This window comes from Carcharhinus amblyrhynchos, chromosome 21 (assembly GCF_965287045.1).
Source record: "Carcharhinus amblyrhynchos chromosome 21, sCarAmb.v2.hapA, whole genome shotgun sequence".
Classification (NCBI taxonomy): Eukaryota; Metazoa; Chordata; class Chondrichthyes; order Carcharhiniformes; family Carcharhinidae; genus Carcharhinus; species Carcharhinus amblyrhynchos.
Genome location: NC_137344.1, coordinates 34225238 through 34243684, shown reverse-complemented (window position 1 = coordinate 34243684; position 18447 = coordinate 34225238). Strand labels below are relative to the sequence as shown.

At 44.3% G+C, this 18447-nt stretch overlaps 1 protein-coding gene across 9 annotated transcripts in view; it reads left to right on the top strand.

The window, feature by feature from the left end:
• The window catches only part of LOC145356355 (rho GTPase-activating protein 44-like), a 314302-nt gene that overhangs the window by 257113 nt on the left and 38742 nt on the right, over window positions 1-18447 (top strand). For all 9 annotated transcript variants that reach the window (XM_080209018.1, XM_080209013.1, XM_080209011.1 and 6 more), the window contains exons 9-15: window positions 366-447; window positions 2341-2468; window positions 6936-7047; window positions 10766-10847; window positions 12718-12798; window positions 16726-16839; window positions 17196-17287. In XM_080209018.1, the coding sequence (XP_080065144.1) occupies window positions 366-447; window positions 2341-2468; window positions 6936-7047; window positions 10766-10847; window positions 12718-12798; window positions 16726-16839; window positions 17196-17287 (691 nt within the window). The remainder of the gene's footprint in view (window positions 1-365; window positions 448-2340; window positions 2469-6935; window positions 7048-10765; window positions 10848-12717; window positions 12799-16725; window positions 16840-17195; window positions 17288-18447) is intronic.

Here is an 18447-nt window from a genome sequence, read left to right as displayed (position 1 = left end):
CTACCAGGGGAACTTCACTGGGTGACAGCCAATTAAGAGGCGGCTGGCTAGAGCGCTGTCCAATTAAGAGGCAGCAGGCCGCCTCTCAAAGCCGCTGGCCCAATCAGAGGGCCGACATCTCGACATTTCCGACAGAGGTGGTCAGGGATGCTGGACGGAAAGGGCATCTCTCGTGTTGAGGCAGCCTGGAAGGGCAGGTCAACCCTTTCCAACTTGTTGACGTTTCTGAGCCAATTCATTCCTCTCAACTTCAGATTTCGGTTTCTCACTGATCGCAAAGTTCAGTGGACTCAAACTTGGGGATGTTTCATTACCTTCTGTCTTTTTATTGACTGTAAATCAAGTTTTTTTTTTCCCTCCCCCAGTTAATAGAATTGCAAGCAGAATATCACAGGAAGTCATTAGTGCTTTTACAGAGTATACTGCCTCAAATTAAAGCACATCAAGGTAAGAACATTTGAAGGTGCTCCTGCTTTTCTGGATTGTGAATTTAAATTCTCAGATTAATGCAGATTATCTTTGAGACAGTAATGGAAGCAAAACTCTGACACTGGTTAAACTTTCAGTTCTGTTGAGAGTATGGAGATGGTGACACAGATGGTGACCCGAAGCTGGAATTGAACCCAGGTCCCCTGGCGCTGGGAGGCAGCAGTGTCACCGTGCCACCCCGTAATTCAACTATCTAATAGAAATTATTATATTAGATATTCTAATTGACTCAACTATCAATATTTGCTAAAATAACATCCAATCAATTCAACCCAGATGAGAGAAATCTTGCTGATTTATGACCTGACCTGAACTTAAAATGTGCAGATTATTGCTGTAATAGATGTGTGGCATTACATAGAGATTGTACATTCCCATGTCAAACACTGGACTGTACAGGACCACTTGATGTATTTTCCATGTGCCATTCCAACTTTACTGCATGTAGCTTCACCATTCTGGAATGGGACCTCAATGGGATCCGATTTCATTTAATCAAAGCAGAGCAAACTCCATCAGGCTAGGCTTGGCAGGTTCAGGCAGTACACACAACTACACAATGCTGTCATTGGCCTGAGCTACCCGCTACTCGAAGGCCTTCAATATTCAACAACCATTGCTTGAGTTACACGCTCGGTGAATATTGAAAATGAAAAGCTGCACAGGTCAAAGAATCTGGTGCCACTCACTGGGTGGGATTTTCCAGCCACGCTCACCCCAAAACTGGAAAATCCCGTCTGAGGCCAATAGACTTTTGCGTGGTCCACGCCCACCCCCACCGCCTGCTACAATTCCCGTGGCGGACGGGATGGGAAAAGTCCCCCCTCCCCCCCTCCCCAACTGTCTCAGCTTAAAGAATGAGTGGGATTTTCCCCAAAAGGTTCTAAGTGTCATTACGGCAGGAATACGGGAGTCCTCTGTGCCGGTCTTTTCAGCAAGCTCAGCACTGCAATCCTCCAGCCAGCACTCTGTCAATTTTTTTGACAGCGGGGAGCTTTGTTGGGGCAGGGGATGGAGTGCGGAGCCTACGCATGCTGGTTGAAGCCAGCTTCAGAGCACTCGGGCATCATTTCACAGGGTGCCCTGATCTGCCATTGAACCAGGAGATCCTTTCATAGAATCATAGAATCCTACAGTGCAGACGGAGGCTATTCGGCCCGTCGAGCCTGCACAATCCCGCCCAGGCTCTATCCCCATAATCCAATGCATTTACCCTAGCTAATCCCCCTGACACTAGTGTTAATTTAGCATGGCTAATCCACCTAACCCGCACATCTGTGAGAGGAAACTGGATGAAACCCACGCAGACACGGGGAGAACATGCAAACTCCAGACAGTGACCCAAGCCGGGAATCGAAGCGGGGTCTTTAGCGCTGTGAGGCAGCAATGCTAACCACTGTGCCACGGTGCCAACCCAGAAAAAATATATTTAAGAAAGAGGTGAAGGGAAAGAAGATAACCCTAAAAGAATAAAGAGGAAGACAGAAATGCAATCACTTTGACATAATCATTCATCCAATTTAAATCAATTTGGGAAAAGCTCAGCTGTCTTTTTATTTCTGTGGTAATATGCCACAGGCTCTTCAATTTAGCAAGCATGACTGTTCTTGGGAAGAGAAAGAAAAGAGCGAAATGAACCAAAATAAATGTTGCTGTGGTAAAGTTTACTTGTTTTTTTTTCAAAAATGTGGTAGATCAGAGTCCCAATAGAATCGACATTAAATTTAAAATCCTCTATGGGAGATGTTGACGGAGAAATGTGCCCCATCTATTTACAGTCGTTCATTAGGATGTATCATGGAAACATTTGATAATGTTTGGAACTATTTCCATTTTTATTTCCTGCTAAAGAGGCTTGGATAGAAAAACCTTCGTTTGGCAAGCCACTGGGGGAGCACCTGGCGATAAGTGGAAGAGAGATTGCCTTTCCTATCGAGGCCTGTGTGACAATGTTGCTGGAGTGCGGCATGCAGGAAGAGGTAATCTTTCCCTTTCGTTCACACTTCAGCTCAACCTCTGCCTGTTTCTGTTGCCGGGTTGCTGCCATCATGTGGTGAGCACTTTTTGAACAACAGCATATTTTATTACCAGTCGACCCATTTTCTATAACACATTTCCCATCTCAAAGGATTTTAAGGTTTGAAAATAAAACTTCAGCGGCAACTTCCTATTCGTATGAAAGAAACTTGTCGCAAGAAAACTAATCTTGTCCAATTGGAGTGAATGCCAGTAATTTGTGAGTGCGGCCATACGGAACGGGATTTTACAGTCAGTGGTTAATCATAGTATCCCAACAGCGCAGAAGGAAGCCATTTGGCCCATCATGTCAGCACTGACTCTCCGACAGAGCAACTTATCCAGGCCTTAAGCCCATAGCCCCACGTATTTGCCCTGCTAATCCCCCTTAACTTGCACATATTGTGACACCAAGAGGCAATTTAGCATGGCCAATCCACCTAACCTGCACATCTTTGGACTGTGGGAGGAAACCGGAGCACCTGGAGGAAACCCACCACAGACACAGGGAGAATTTGCAAACTCCGCACAGACAGTGACCTGAGGCTAGACTTGAACCCGGGTCCCTGGCGCTGTGAGGTAGCAGTGCTAACCACTGTGCCACCGTGCCACACTTGCTTCCAACTGTAAAAAAAACGCTGCCCACAAATATCTAGCAATCTGTATGCGGTGGGCTTCTTCTTTCTTAATGCCAGTTTAAATCTGTCACCGAGTCAAGGGGATATGGTAGTGATGTTAGTAAACATAATGAAGTATTCCTACTGAACTAGCTACAAAGTTAAATTTCAATTTTCACATATTGAAATAAATGATTATGATTTGATTAAGACAGAAACTAAAACAAAGTTAATCTTTTTTTTAAAAATGTGGACCTTTTATCATGGAAAAATTTGTCATTTCACAAATGTAAAATTAGCTTTGCAGTGTGGATAAGGATGTTAATAATGAAGGCAATATACTGTTTAAAAAAACCAATTATATCTCATTCAGTCAGGATTAACTTTTTCAAGGGTTCAACAGTTTATGAGTGGAAAATTCCCCATTGATTCCATCTGACGCTGCCTCAACAGCACCCCCTCTGGAGGAGTGTAGAATCACTGACAGAAACTTCTGGATTTCCATTACTGTAATTTTTAGGATGGGTCCCCTCGATCCAAAAATTCGGAGGGGCGGGGTAGGGGGCTGGCACATTCCCACTGATTCCAAGAGCCTTGCCGCCATTTTATGCTGAGACAAGCATTGGTGAGACTTGCACCCCTCACTCGAGGCAGTCCCACCTTGGAGATTTGCCGGCCATTTTGATTGGCCAGTGGCTCTCCAGTCCCTCCAGGAACAGCGCTGAAGTGGCTGGAAGAGGCATTGCAAGATGCTTCCTGAGCCTAAGCTCAGGGAACTGTAGAAAAAGGGGAGGTGTCAGGGTTCTGGTCAGGGAGAGTAGGGGAGGCCTGGGAGTTCACTGGGGGAGCAACTGGGGCCTCGAGGATTAAGCTGTGAGGGGTGGGAAGGAATGATGAGGGACGTCTGGCCTCTGATGGCTGTACTCCCAAAGCTCCCACCCTGCTCCCCACTTCTCAATCAGTATCTCATTCCTTTTATTTCCAGGTTTACCCCACTGAGGTGTCATTTGCCTCCAGCCTAATGATTGAGGCTGGGTGAGAAACAACCCTTTAGTGGTCAATAAGGGTCTTAATGAGGCACAAGTGGGCCCCCCATCCAAGGCCCTTTTTAGCCCAGTGCAGAATTTCTACAAGGTCGGGTGGGATGGGAACCAGGACCTCTCTCCATGCAATTCCATGGGCTAATCAACCAGAGGCCCAGACCAATGCTCTGAGGATAGGGGTTCAAATCCCATCACAGCAGCTGATGGAATTTAAATTCAGTTACTGAATCTGGAGTTCAAAAAATTTATTCTCAGTAATACCGACCATGAAACTATTGTCATAAAAAAACCTATCTGGGTTTCCCGTCTTCACATTGTTTAGTCTGGCACTACCACGGGGCATTCATGAGACACTGTGGACCATCAACAACAGCAGAATTGCATACAACCACAGTCTGTAACCTCATGGTCCGGGATATCTTCCAGTCTACCATTTCCATCAAGCTAGGGAGTAGGGGGTCAGTGAAGAGTGCAAGAGGGTACGTCAGGAGCAGCACCAGGCGTACCTAAAAATGAATTATCAACCCGGAAAAGGTACAACAAGGAACCACTTGAAAGCCAAACAGTCAAAACAGCTGGTAATAGACAGAGCTAAGCAACGCTACAGCTAAAAGATCAGATCTAAGCCCTGCTGTCCTGCACATCCAGCTGTAAATGGTGGTGGGCAAGTAAAAAACTCACTGGAGAAGGAGGCTCAACAAATATCTTCTCCCTCACTGATGGGGGAGTCCAGTATATCAGTGTGAAAGATAAGTTTTTTGCCTCCAGCCAGAAGTGCCAAGTGGATGATCCATTTCAGTTTCCTGCAGAGGTCCCCAGCTTCTCAAATGCTGGTCTTCAGCCAGTTCGATTCACTCCACATGATAGCAAGAAAGGACTCAAGATACCGGATGCTGCAAAGGCTACGGGCCCTTTCTACATTCCCTGATGACCGTAATGGGCCCTGACAACATTCTAGCAATAGTACCGAAGACTTGTGCTCCAGAATTAACTGCGGCTCCTAGCCAAGCTATTCCAGTACAGTTACAAATTCGGCATCAACCTGGCAATGTGGGAAAATTGCCCGGGTATGTTCTGTACACAAAACACAGGACGAATCCAATTACCGCCCACCACTCTACTCTCAATCAACACTGTGATGGAAAGTGTTGTTGACAGTGTTATCAAGCAGCAATAACCTGCTCAGTTTGGATTCTGTAAAAAGTCTCACAACACCAGGATAAAGTCCAACAGGTTTATTTGGTAGTAAATGCCACAAGCTTTCAGGGCTCTGCCCCTTCATCAGGTGAGTGGAGAGTTCTGACCATATAAAGGTCCACACAGTTTACAGAATACTGATTAGAATGTGAATCTTTACAGTTTGGATTCTGTCAGGGCAACTCAGCCCCTGACCTCATTACAGTTTCATCCAAACATGGACAAAAGAGCTGAACGCATGAGTTGGGATGGGTGTAACTGCCCTTGACAAGGCAGCTTTTGACCGAATGTTGCATCAAGAAGTCCTAGCAAAACTGGAGTCAGTGGGAATCAGGGAAAACTCCCCACTGGCTGCAGACATACCTCTCACAAAGGATGTCATTGTGGTTGTTAGAAGTCAGCCATCTCAGTCCCAGGACATCACTGCAGAAGTGCCTTAGTGGAGTGTTATGGGCCCAACCAACTTCAGCTGCTTTATCAATGACATTTCTTCCATCATATGGTCAGATGTGAGGGATGTTCGCTGATGATTGCGTTTTGTTTGGCACCATTTTCAACTCTTTGAACACTGAACCAATAATTTTCCAAATGGAACAAGACAACATTTAGAGTGCGGCTAACAAGTGGCATTCGTACCTCACAAGTGCCAGGTAATGACCTTCTCCAACAAGAGAAAATTCAGCCATCATTCCCAGGCATACAATGGCAATACCAGTGTAGAATCCCCTACTGTCAACGTCCTGAGGGTTATCAGTGTCCAGAAACTGAACAGGATTCGCTATATAAATAGAGTGACTACAAGAGCAGGTCAGAGGCTGACAATTCTGTAGAGAGTTCTCGCTGGTGGGGAATTTAATTGGGAGGGTGAACCTAGTACTGCCAAGGTGACATTTTAATGAGCAAGCATGCAAGTGGGGTTCCCATCATTGTCCGTAAGGAAGCTCAACCCACCTGTAACCCACCCTGAAAGTCAGGGGAGCAAAATTCCAACTGTTCATCCCACCATCAGGGAACAGATTTCTTGCCTCCCACCAAATTAAGCATCCCTGCCCATCGCCATTCCTGCTGCCAGTGGGAACGGAAAATTCCGCCCTATGCATTTTTCCATATCCCTGAATAATAAAAATCATCTTCCTCCTGAACACCTAAACATTTTTTTCTGTAACCTTTAAAATAAAACACGTAACACCTCTCTGTTGCACGCTTAGCTGACTGCTCAGTCCCTGAATACTAGCTTCCAGCTGTACTTCGATTCTTAGGCTGGAATCTTACCATCGTTCATGCCAGTGGGATTTTCCCACTCTGCTGCAGTGAAGGGAGATTCGGTCGGCCGCCAAATTCTCTGACCTTGCTGCAGCGGGAACGCAATGTGAGTGGCCAGTAAGATCACGCCCTTAGAGTTCAGGTTAAATGTTGTGTTCGCTAGTCAAAGTGCAGCGCAATTAATCCCAACATTTCAGATGAGCCATTAGCAAAGGTAACGCTCTGAAACATGGCAGTGACTCTTTGTGGTTCTTACTGAGCCTGCTGGATATTCCGTTCACCGATGTATTGATCAGAGTTTGTTCTCCAGGGCCTGTTCAGAGTAGCTGCCTCCGCCTCCAAACTGAAAAAGCTGAAGGCTTCGCTTGACTGCGGTGTGCTGGATGTACAAGAATATTCTGTCGATCCTCATGCTGTGGCAGGTACGTAGCGTAGCATGAGCTGCTGTAGTTTTGAAAGGTAGCATTGTAAAATTCCCCTCATCGACTGATTTATATCCGTTACTAAATTGGTAATATTTGAATATATCGTGGCTCTTGCACACTTTTTATTGACTTAATCCTGATTATATTTGAGTTACCTCATCTGATCAATTTACGTCTCGCACACATTTACACTGATACTTGTTCCATTGGATTGTCACTGCAGTAATAGGATATAGAAAAGGAGGGAATGAAATCAGTTTGTACAAAGCAGTCTGATTAAAGTTTGGCTGTATTCCTCCAGTTATGATTTTTTTCATTGCACTCAATTTGGCAAACTGATGCTGTAATTCTTTCAAATGTTTGGATTTGTCGGTATACTGCACTCGATTTTGAAATATACACAATGCACAATGGAAGGCTAAATCTTTGGTTCCATTTCTTCAAAACGGTCCTTTACATTTCGGATAGTTTCTATTTAATAAAATATGCAAAGCTTCCCAGTGCGCAACATTATGAAGGATATCTTGTGGGGCAGTGGACAGTGGCCCTGCATCTGATCCCTGAGCCAAAAGCTCCGCGTTTGAGGACTTGAGGGCCAAGGAAGGACTGTTCATAACCTGCCCAAATAGATTGAGTGTGTCAACCCGCGAAATCCTTCTGACACACGCCAGTGGCTGGCGGTAAGAGCTGGAGAGACTCCTGTTTAGCGCACTTGAAGTGGAGTGGCACCCCTCAGGTTATAAGCCTTTGGTGACAGACTAGTGATCAGTTACAGGATAAACCTAGCTATGGGAACAGATGAAAGTCTGCCTGGTTGGATTATGTGTGGGAAGAGCAACAACAGCATTAGATGAACTTGCTTTTGTCTAGTGATGTATGTAGCTTCCCTGCTTGTCAGACTGGCTCCTTTCCTATCTTACATGAGTAAGATAGGAAAGGGCCTGTACCCATGCGGCGGGGGCCTGTACCCATGCTGTAAACCTCTCTGACTCTGAGTCATCTAACTTACATGAAGATTGGTGCAGCAGTTATTTTGATTGTGTTACCGTGAATAAAGCTGAACTGATCACTGTTGACAACAGATGCTTCAGGTTATTTTCTGAAGAGGCTCTCTGAGAAAGAGAACTTAAAAACAAGAGCAAATGTCATGAGCGTTTTTACAACCCACATGTTTGAGATCTCTGAGGAATGCTTTAATGCTATCGACATGTACACTTTACCTAGGCTTTGTAACAAATCTTTTGAAAAGACAAATTCAATACAATCTTTACAGTCTATTCTCACTGACTTTCATCACTCTTACTGTGTTTTCTTTCCTGTAAATGCAATATTACTAATCCAGCAGCTGTCTCTGAAAAAATGTTAATTTTAAAACCCTTTTAAATTGTATCCTTTCGAATCTTGAAGGTTTAAGGGCAGTCTGATTCTCAGTGGCTTGTATATACAACACAAAACAGCCACATAACAACATTTGGTTTTTAATTAAACCAAGCCCAATTTGCCTAGAGGTTCACACGCCCAAACAGCCCACTCAGTATCTTTCTCAACTGCTCTTATTTTGCTTCATGCAGTGTTTCAGTAAAACAGTTTTCATTGTGTAATCAGTAGGTCAGGTAATATGTGTGGAGACAGAGTTAAAGTATCAGGTAGATGCCCCATTCATTCAAACAATGAAGAGTCAAATACCTGAAATATCAATGCTGCCTGACCTGATGGGTATTTCCAGCATTTTCATAGAGTCGTAGAATCCCTACAGTGCAGAAGGAGGCCATTCAGTCCATCTAGCCTGCACCAACAACAATCCCACCAAGGCCCTATCCAAGGGATCCCAACCAGGCCCTATCTGAGATTTACCCCGCTAATTCCCCTGACAATAAGAGGCAATTTATCATGGCCAATTCACCTAACCTGCACATCTTTGGACTGTGGCAGGAAACCGGAGCACCCGGAGGGAACCCACGCAGACATGAGGAAATTCCACAGACGGTTACTCAAGGTTCAAATCAAATGTGGGTCCCAGGCGCTGTGAGGCAGCAGTGCTAACCACCGTGCCACCCTCATTTTCTGTTACGATTTCAGATTTCCAGAAACTGCAGCATTTTGCTTTTGCATTAACTGTGTGAACCCCAGCTTTCTGAAGTCTGAGACAGTTCATATTCACCACCACACCCCTAAATGGAGAACTGCCTATCAGTGACTGTCCTGACTCAGTACTCTGTGAAAACAGTGATCTCCTAGTCCCCTCTGCAGGCTCAGATTCTCTGTGCTCTAGGAAGCCAAGGTGTCTGATGGTCAGCCCATGTGGATGTGGAAACTGTAAACATGTTAACTGAACCGTAAATTGAATAACCCGAACAAGCAAGTGGGGTTGTGGTCGCTTTGCTTAACTTAGTACCTGTAGCTCAATGATGAAATTCAGTCACCCAGGGTCAAGAAGTGAGGACAGTAGGATTTTTGCAGGACCCAGTTACATCTAATCCCCATCACTTTTCATTCCCATTAGAAATCCCTGCAAAAGTGTCTCTGTGGACAAGCATCTTACAATACCATGCAAATTAGAGGTAAATGTCATATAGTATATTCCCTGCCATTTTCACTTTAGGAACATTAGGCAGGAAAGTGCCAGTGGGTTGATTAGGGTCTTAGGGAGTGGGAGCCAGCCGTAGCCAAAAACTTTCACGGAATTCAGCACATAATAATGTTAACTTATATTCGGTTGTGCAACTCTGTGCGCAAAAGCATTTTTGAGTCACATGAAGTCATAGCAATGAGGTGAAAACTAAGGGGAAGAGGAGCAGGGAAGAGTTGCATCGAGGGAAAATGGTTCCTTTATTTGCTTTACAAATAATGGGTTGGCATTGCTGGTGCTTTCTGCCGCTTTAGCTGCTGTAGGTGTGCCATAATTTGCGCTCACCACATGCAAATGCCACCTTGGGATGGGGGGTGGGTGAGATGCATTCATGATTTGGGCACAAGTTCTGCTTCATCTCAAATGTTCCCTCCAAAAGCTTTCCCGACGTCATTGGCAGCATTATAGGCCAGAATTTTCCGACTGTTCGTGCCAGCAGGATTTTCCCGTCCCGCTGCAGTGAATGGAGATTTCGCTGCAGTGGGAGGGTGGCGTGAACGGGCGGTAAGATCATGCCCATGTATAGAGTTTTAAGGTATATTGACATGATATATGAAATTCATTACAATGTAGGTACGTTTGTAAAACTTATACTAATTCTGGGAAATGTCCATCCCTTTTATAGATATCTATTTGTGTTTGAGTTGTGGATTTATGAGGGGTTTTTTTGCAATATTGATGAACTGATCACCTCCTTTGTCCAAGACCACTATGAATTAGCAGAGAATACCCTGCAGGGGTATTTCATAACTCTTGCAGCTGGTTATATTATGACCTTACAAAAAAATCAGTGACGCAAAATTTAAAATCGTGTTTAAATTATTTAATGTTGGTTTCTCTCAACTCGTCTACAAAAGCTTTGAGAGGAATATGATTTTTAATCAGAGTTTGCACAAGTGTCCTAGCCCAGGATATTTCCTTTAACTTTGAAAGCCTGATTTAAAAGGATGTAGAAGTGTCCTGTTATTAATTCATTCATTCATTGAAGAAAATAAAATGCTTGATCCAGGGTATTATGGAAGATTTGATAGTAATCCTTTAGTTGCTGCATTAACTAAATGAGAATAAATTGCCTTCCTTTATAAGGAGCTCTTAAATCGTATCTTCGGGAGCTACCAGAACCATTGATGACATTTGAATTGTATGATGAATGGATACAGGCATCAAAGTAAGTATTTCGTAATCCTCTCTTCCAGTTTCATGCTGTCTCCATTTATGATTTAAAATCCATCCTGTTTACTCTAATCCAGGATTATGCTGACGAGACAATAAAGAAAATTATCTGATACTGGTAATTCCGTAAAGCAAGCATTAGTGTACAGTGCATGTTGCCCTGATGTGTTGTGTTATATATCAACGATGTTCAAATGGGAAGGCAGTAGCACAATGGTATTTTCACTGGACCAGTAGTCCAGAGACTCGCAGTGCTGCACTGGGCACCTGGATTTGAATCCCACCATGACAGATGGTGAAATTTGAATTTCAATCAAAAAGGTCTGGTTTTATCACTGTTGTAAAAAACCCATCTGGTTCATTGCTGTCCTTTAGAAAGGAATTCTGCCAATCCTTATTTGGTCTAGCCTACATGTGACTCCAGCAATGTGGTTGACTCTTAAATGCCCTCAGGGATGGGCAATAAATGGGCAATAGCCAGTGATGCCCACATCCCATGAATGAATTTTTAAAAATCTGAAGTTGTTGCCTCAGAAGCCCAGTTAGCTGGAATCAACTTTCAATCTAAAGTATTTAATTAATTCAAAAAGAAGCTGAATAACCTTCTCGTTGGGAATTTGTTTGAAGGTATAGAAAAGTTTAATCTGAAATGATCAAATACCGAACGGGACATGAAGGTTTCAGGGGTTACAAGTTTGGAAGAATTTTAACCATGGAGGGCAGAAAAACAGAACTGAATAGTGGGATGGATAAAAACTGTGTTCAGGATTTTATCACATGAGGTTAAATCATAAGAGTGAGCTCATGAGAGCACGTTTTCACACGGTCCACGGAAAGCACAGATATGATGAATTTAAGTGACCCTTTCCCATTTCATGCTTTCTTCTCCAAGTTCATGCCTGCTTTTCACAACTTTTCCTTGTAACATACGTGTTGTCACAGAAAGGTCCCTCTCAGAAGTTAGCCACTTCCTACATGAAGAAAAGTTGGCAGGTTGGTCAGTCTGGACTTTTCTCTCATGACTTCTTTAAGAGGGCCCTGGGAATAGTTTCCTCCCTATCCCTCCCAGTGCTGGGTTCTTGGAGCTGGACCTTATCTCAGGACTGTTTCCAGTGCTGAATCACCACCACACCACCACCCCCCCCCCCCCCCCCCCATGCCCCAGCCTTTAATTAAAGGTTTAAAATAGTTAATTAAACTTACATTAACACTGCAATGAAGTGACTGAAATTTCCCTGATCACCACACTCTGCGCCTGTCCAGGTACACTGAGGGAAAATTTATCATGGCCAATGCACTTAACCAGCACACCTTTCAGATTGTGGGAGGAAACCAGAACACCCCAAGGAAACCCATGCAGACATGGGGAGAATGTGCAGACTCCACACAGACAGTGACCCAAGCTAGGAATCTAACCCGGCTTCCTGGTGCTGTGAGGCAGCAGTGCTAACCACTGTGTCACCATTGCCACCCCAATCTGGCACAGTTTAAATATAGAAGGAAAACACAGATGAGCAAAAACACAAAAAGAGAGTTAGGCTTTAAATATGGCTATAAATGAGCTCCAAAGCAATGGAAATCAGTGTTGAGTTAGTAAGTAAACTATAGCTGATTCACAGACAAGTGATCATTAAATCCCTACGGTGCAGAAGGAGGCCATTTGGCCCATCAAACCTACACTGGCTGCAAAAGTGATGGACTATTAAAATATTGTTCTTGAGTTTGAATTTTCATTATTTCCTGAGAATCACATTTCTTGTGCCATAGCTTTAAGAAATGTTCTAATTTTTGAACTAGAAACCAGAATAATGAACAAAATACTTTGTACAAACGTGTAAATATCACTCTCTGTTTGGAATTCCTAGCATTCAGGAACAGGACAAACGACTACAAGCTTTATGGAATGCATGTGAGAAACTACCCCAGGCAAATTATAACAACTTCAGGTAAACTTAAATACCAGCTTCAATCGTGTAATTGTATGTAATTAAACAGCTGTCCTCCACTTATTTTATCATTAGCATTGGTAAAGTGTAAGGAGTAATTACATGGGTTCTGTGGATTACCAGAAACCGTGCTACTGAATGAGTGTATTGGAAACCTGTTCCAGAGCTAACAAAAAAACATGGCTTTGTTGATCATTTTTGGGAAACTTAGAGGAATATCATGGGCAATACTGAGGAATTCTTGCTTTGAACCAGCAGTTAGTTCTGTTTTTATTTTAACACCTCATGTTATTGTGGAATGATGACATCATGGCCCAGCAACCCTATTACCGAACCTGATTGGACACAAATAACACACACCTGCTTTCATCTGTTTTTCCCAAACCATTTTCCGATGGTGAATCTTTCACCACTGACTGAGTATAGTTAAACCTCGCCGGGAACAGTGCAGAAATTCCACTCTGAAGTCTCGCCCCCTTTTCATGGCACTAGCTGCTGTATTTGGGTAAGTGAAGAGTTTAAATGTCCAAAAACGTCTTTGGAAACTGCTATGGACGGAAGGTAAGAGGGTAGGGTATGTGAGGCAAATGGATAAGAGGGCAGAGTGGGTGAGGCAAGTGGGTAAAAGGGCAGGGTGGGCGAGGCAAGTGGGTAAGAGTGTAGAGTAGGTGAGGCAATTGGGCAAAAGGCAGGGTGTGTGAGGCAAGTGGGTAAGAGTGTAGAGTAGGTGAGGCAAAGTGGGTAAGTAGGGTGGGTCAGGCAAGTGGGTAAAAGGGCAGGGTAGGTGAGGCAAAGTGGGTAAGAGGTAGGGTGGGTCAGGCAAGTGGGTAAAAGGCAGGGTGTGTGAGGCAAGTGGATAAGAGTGTAGAGTAGGTGAGGCAGGGTGAGTGAGGCAGTGGGTAGAAGGGCAAGGTGGGTGAGGCAAGTGGGTAAGAGGGTAGGGTGGGTGAGTATGTGGGTTAGGAGGTAGGGTGAGTGAGCTAACTGAGCAATTGGGTCGAGTGGCAAGTGAGTAGAGTCACAAATGAGTGAAGTAGGTAGGTGTGTGAGTAGGGTCTCAGATGGATGAAGTGGGTACGGCAGTAGTTGCGTCAGGTCAGGACAGGTTGTCATCAGGTCAGGGAAGTCAGGAGCACATGGAGTCGGTGATTGGGGAGAGTCAGGGGTTGTGGTTGAATGGGGATCATGGTGGTGGTAATGAGAGGGGAGGTCAGTGTGAGTAATTGGGATTCAGTTGTACAGTTACCCAGGAGTTAGACAAGGATTTTCCTAATAACATTTCCTGGATAAATATCCAGGTCAGTAACAAACAAAGAACAACCCAGCACGGGAAACAGGCCCTTCGGCCCAACGAGCCCGTGCCGCCGCATCACCCTACACCTATTCTACCCTGCGTGTCTACGAATGGAACCCCTAACTTAGCCAGATTCAGGGGAAAATAGTGTCAATTTGGTAAAACCAATCAGCCTAAGAGCACATCTTTGGGGTGTGGGAGGAAACCGGAGCGCCCGGAGGAAACCCACGCAACCACAGGGAGAATGCACAAACTCCCACAGACACAGGCCCAAATCCATGTATCTGCACAGCTAGCAGTGCTAGTCACCGAGCTGTTGCGGCGCCCGTCTACCGGTCCAGGATCAAGCACACACACCGACACGAAGTACTAGGCCACTCCCGGAACCTCCAAGAGCAGCCCACGCACGACCCACCGTGTGCATGCCCCTCGTTTGACACGAGGTGGACCTCCACTTGCGGAATAAAAAGACAAAAATGTTAATTTACAAATCTGCATTTCCAGTGTCTCCCAAGGTTCTGACCTTATTTAATAGCCCCTACTATAACCCTCCATCCTCGTTTCACTCATGTGTCTGTCTAACTGAACCTTAAATGAGTCCAACGTTCCTGCCTCCACCACCCTACTCAGTAGCGCGTTCCATACCCCCACAACTCTCTGCGTAAAGAACCTTCCTCTCACGTCCAAATTATACTCTCCCCTCTCACCCTTAAATCATGACCTCTCGTATTTATATCCAGTCTAGGGAGCAGTCTCTCACTATTGACTCTATCTATTCCCTTCAGTATCTTATATACCTCTATCATGTCCCCCCTCAATCTCCATCTTTCCAAGGAGAAAAGTCCCAGTTTCTCCAACCTTTCCTCGTAACCCAGCCCCTCCATTCCAGGCAACATCCTGGTAAACCTCCTCTGCACCCTTTCCAGAGACTCCACGTCCTTCCGGTAGTAAGGTGACCAGAACTGGACGCAGTACTCCAAATGCGATCTAACCAACGTTCTATACAACAGAAGCATTAGACGGCAGCTTTTATACTCCATACCCCTTCCTATAAAGGCTAGCATTCCATAAGCCTTCCTAACAACCTTCTCCACTTGTGTCGCAACCTTCATGGATTTGTGAACCTGCACTCCCAGGTCCCTCTGTATTTCTATATTCCTAATCTGTCTACCTTTTATCACATAGCTCCTCTCTGCATTATTCCTTCCAAAATGCATCACCTCGCATTTGTCAGGATTAAATTCCATCTGCCACCTATCTGCCCAATGCACCAACCTATCTATATCCTGTTGTATCACTTGACTTTCCACTTCAGTACCCGCCAACCCTGCCATCTTGGTGTCATCCGCAAACTTGCTGATCACACCACCTACGTTCTCTTCCAAGTCATTATGTATATTATGTATAAGTCAGTACTGTCTGAAGTCTCTGACTAACCTGGAGTTGGAGACTTTTTTAGATTGTCCTGAGAAGCAGAAGCAACCTGTCCTGACCTGACTCTGTTCCCACTGGAAGCTCAGACTTCCTTGCAATTCCCAGGGAGTCCTTGCTTTGGGACTTCTGTGGGATTCCACAGCAAATCTACCAGTGTACGTCCATCTTGACCATCCACAGACTGGAAAATCTGGGCCCATTTTTCACTAGAATTTCTCACCTCAAATTCAGTCAGTTAAATTCTCCTGTGCCGATGTCTAACAGTAAACATGCAACAAAAGTGAATTCAACTCATTCGTCATTTAACAAACCTGGTAAAAATCAGAGAAACCAGTGAAACTTTGTCTATTTCTGTCTCTGCATCATCTGTCCTCAGCCCATATTCTAAAACCATCTCCCCGATGCATTTTCCACATTCACGCTGGACAATTCCCCTGCTATCCTGCCTGGTGTCATTCTCCATCCTCCAGAAGCTTCAGTTCGTTAAAGCTCCCAGAGGCTATCTTTGTGTTTAAATTCCTTCTGGTCTCAGCCTTCTCTATCTTGGAAATCTCCTCTCACCCTGTCCAAACTGTCCAGCACCCACTGCTGCCTTCTCCTAACCCACAATCTCTCCTATCCTCCAACTCTTGGCTTTTCTGAGACCTTTCCATCTTCTGCTCAACCATTAGCAGTCCCGTGTTCAGCCAGTCAGAGTCCATGCTCTAAAATTCCTTAAGGTAAATTTTCACTTCTCCACCTTTCCATTCTCCTTTCCAACTCAAGTTTTTGGTCAGTCCTCCTAATATTCACTTAATATCCTTCCTAATATCCCTCCTAATATTCTCATAATATCCCTTCTAATATTCTAATAATATCCTTCGCAATATCCCTCTTAATATCCCTCATAGTAGCCTTCCTAACATTGTATTAACATCATCATAAAATCTATTTAATATCCTCATAATATCCCTCCTAATATCCACTTAATATCCTCATAATGTCCCTCCGAATATCCTCATAACATCCGTCCTAATATCTACTTCTTTGTCTCAAGGCAACATCATTTATTTCTGATCAGTCTCTCTGGGGCACCTAGGGATTTTTTTTCTGTGTTAAACGTGTTTAAACAGTTGCAACTTGTTGAAACAACTGTCGAGATTTCCTTTATTTAAGAAAATGCAGTAACTTACACAACGCAATGTATCGCCAATCTCCAGATACTTGATCAAATTTCTGGCCAAGCTGACAGAATATCAGGACGCCAACAAAATGACACCTGGTAACATGGCAATTGTCCTGGGGCCCAATCTACTCTGGACAGCCAATGAAGGGTAAGAGTTCTTCACCTTATGATATTTATTATAATGTAAATATAATAGTCTAATTTTAAGGAACATGTGAATTTCATTCCATCAAAAGTGCCGATCCTTGGAATGATTCTAATTTAGAACCAGTTAGTGGTTCTTGTGGTAGAAAATCAAGGCACTTACTCTGATTACCTAGAAACGAGGTCAGTTAAATTGCAGATTGATTGAATCTGCAATCTCGTATGTGTCTCTGTTGGACACCAATTGGAGTCTTTACCCACTGAGATATTGGAGATCTGCTCTTTGGAAAGTGCAGACATTTTCTGGATAATTTGTTTGCTAAGTTGCAGTTAACTTGGTCAGCTCCTTTCTCTCTCCAGGTCTATGACTGAAATGATGACAACAGTCTCAATACAGATTGTGGGGATAATTGAACCCATAATACAACATGCCGATTGGTTCTTCGCCGGAGGTAATTGCTGAATTGGACTGTGATTAGAAAGCTCTCTGGGTAGATTTCCTTTCTGCTTTCTTCCCTCCAATTTCTCTTCGCTGTGCGCAGCCTTTTATTATGCTGCGTGGTCCCTTTAAGACTGCAGTGTAATCACCCGTGTGCACACCTTAAAGGGACCACTCACTGACCACAGTCATCAAGTCCTGGGCTGTTGAATGGTCATGTACCCATGCAGCTTAGAGGAAACGTTGTCTGTCAGTGGACCAAATCAATAATAACAGCGGGAGGGTGGATTTGCTTTGTGAACTCGCTGATGTGGTGTGGGTAAGAAGTGAATACTGTGAGGCCACTCCCAGTTTTAGACAGTCACAGTGCAGGCCAGTCTCTGGATCCAGACAGAAGCAGGATCAGTGAAGCTGCGATGGTTATAGGAGGGGTGGGGGTGGGGGTGTGGGGGAGGATTGCAATTCCATTCTTTGCAGCAGGAAAGTACCCAGTACAGCAACAGTGCAAGTTACTTAGGTTACCAATCTTCCAGAATGTGCCTGGGTCTCCAGCAAGTGAAAATCAATCTCCAGTTTGATTTTTTGATTTGATTTATTATTGTCACATGTATACAAAACATATCGTGCATAGAGAAGGAAAGGAGAGAGTGCAGAATGTAGTGTTACAGTAATATCTAGGGTGTAGAGAAAGATCAACTTAATGTGAGGTAGGTCATTCAAAAGTCTGATGGCAGCAGGGGAGAAGCTGTTCCAGGACATTGCTGTTTGCAATCCTGGAGAAAAAGCATCAGAACATGGAAAAAGAGTTTTTTTTTCACTTTTCTTTGACTGTTTCTCTCAGCCCGATGTAAGTATATTCAAAATGTGGAGGAGAAGGCTGTTTAGCTGATAGTCAAGCAAATTGGGCAATTGGATCTTTTCACTTTCCGATAGGAGTAGGAAAGCAATTGGTCATCAGGATGGACGTTTTGGGCAAAAAGTGGCTGAAGTGTCATGGGGGGGGGGGACCATGGGACGAAATCTCCAGGAATACATTTAATCACAATTGGCAATCCGAAACACAGAGTAGCGATGCCACCCCCCCAAACCCCAACCCCCACACTCCACCACCACCACCCCGCCCCGCCCCCCCCGCCCCAACCCTTCCTGGCTCCTCAAAATATATTTTCTCGA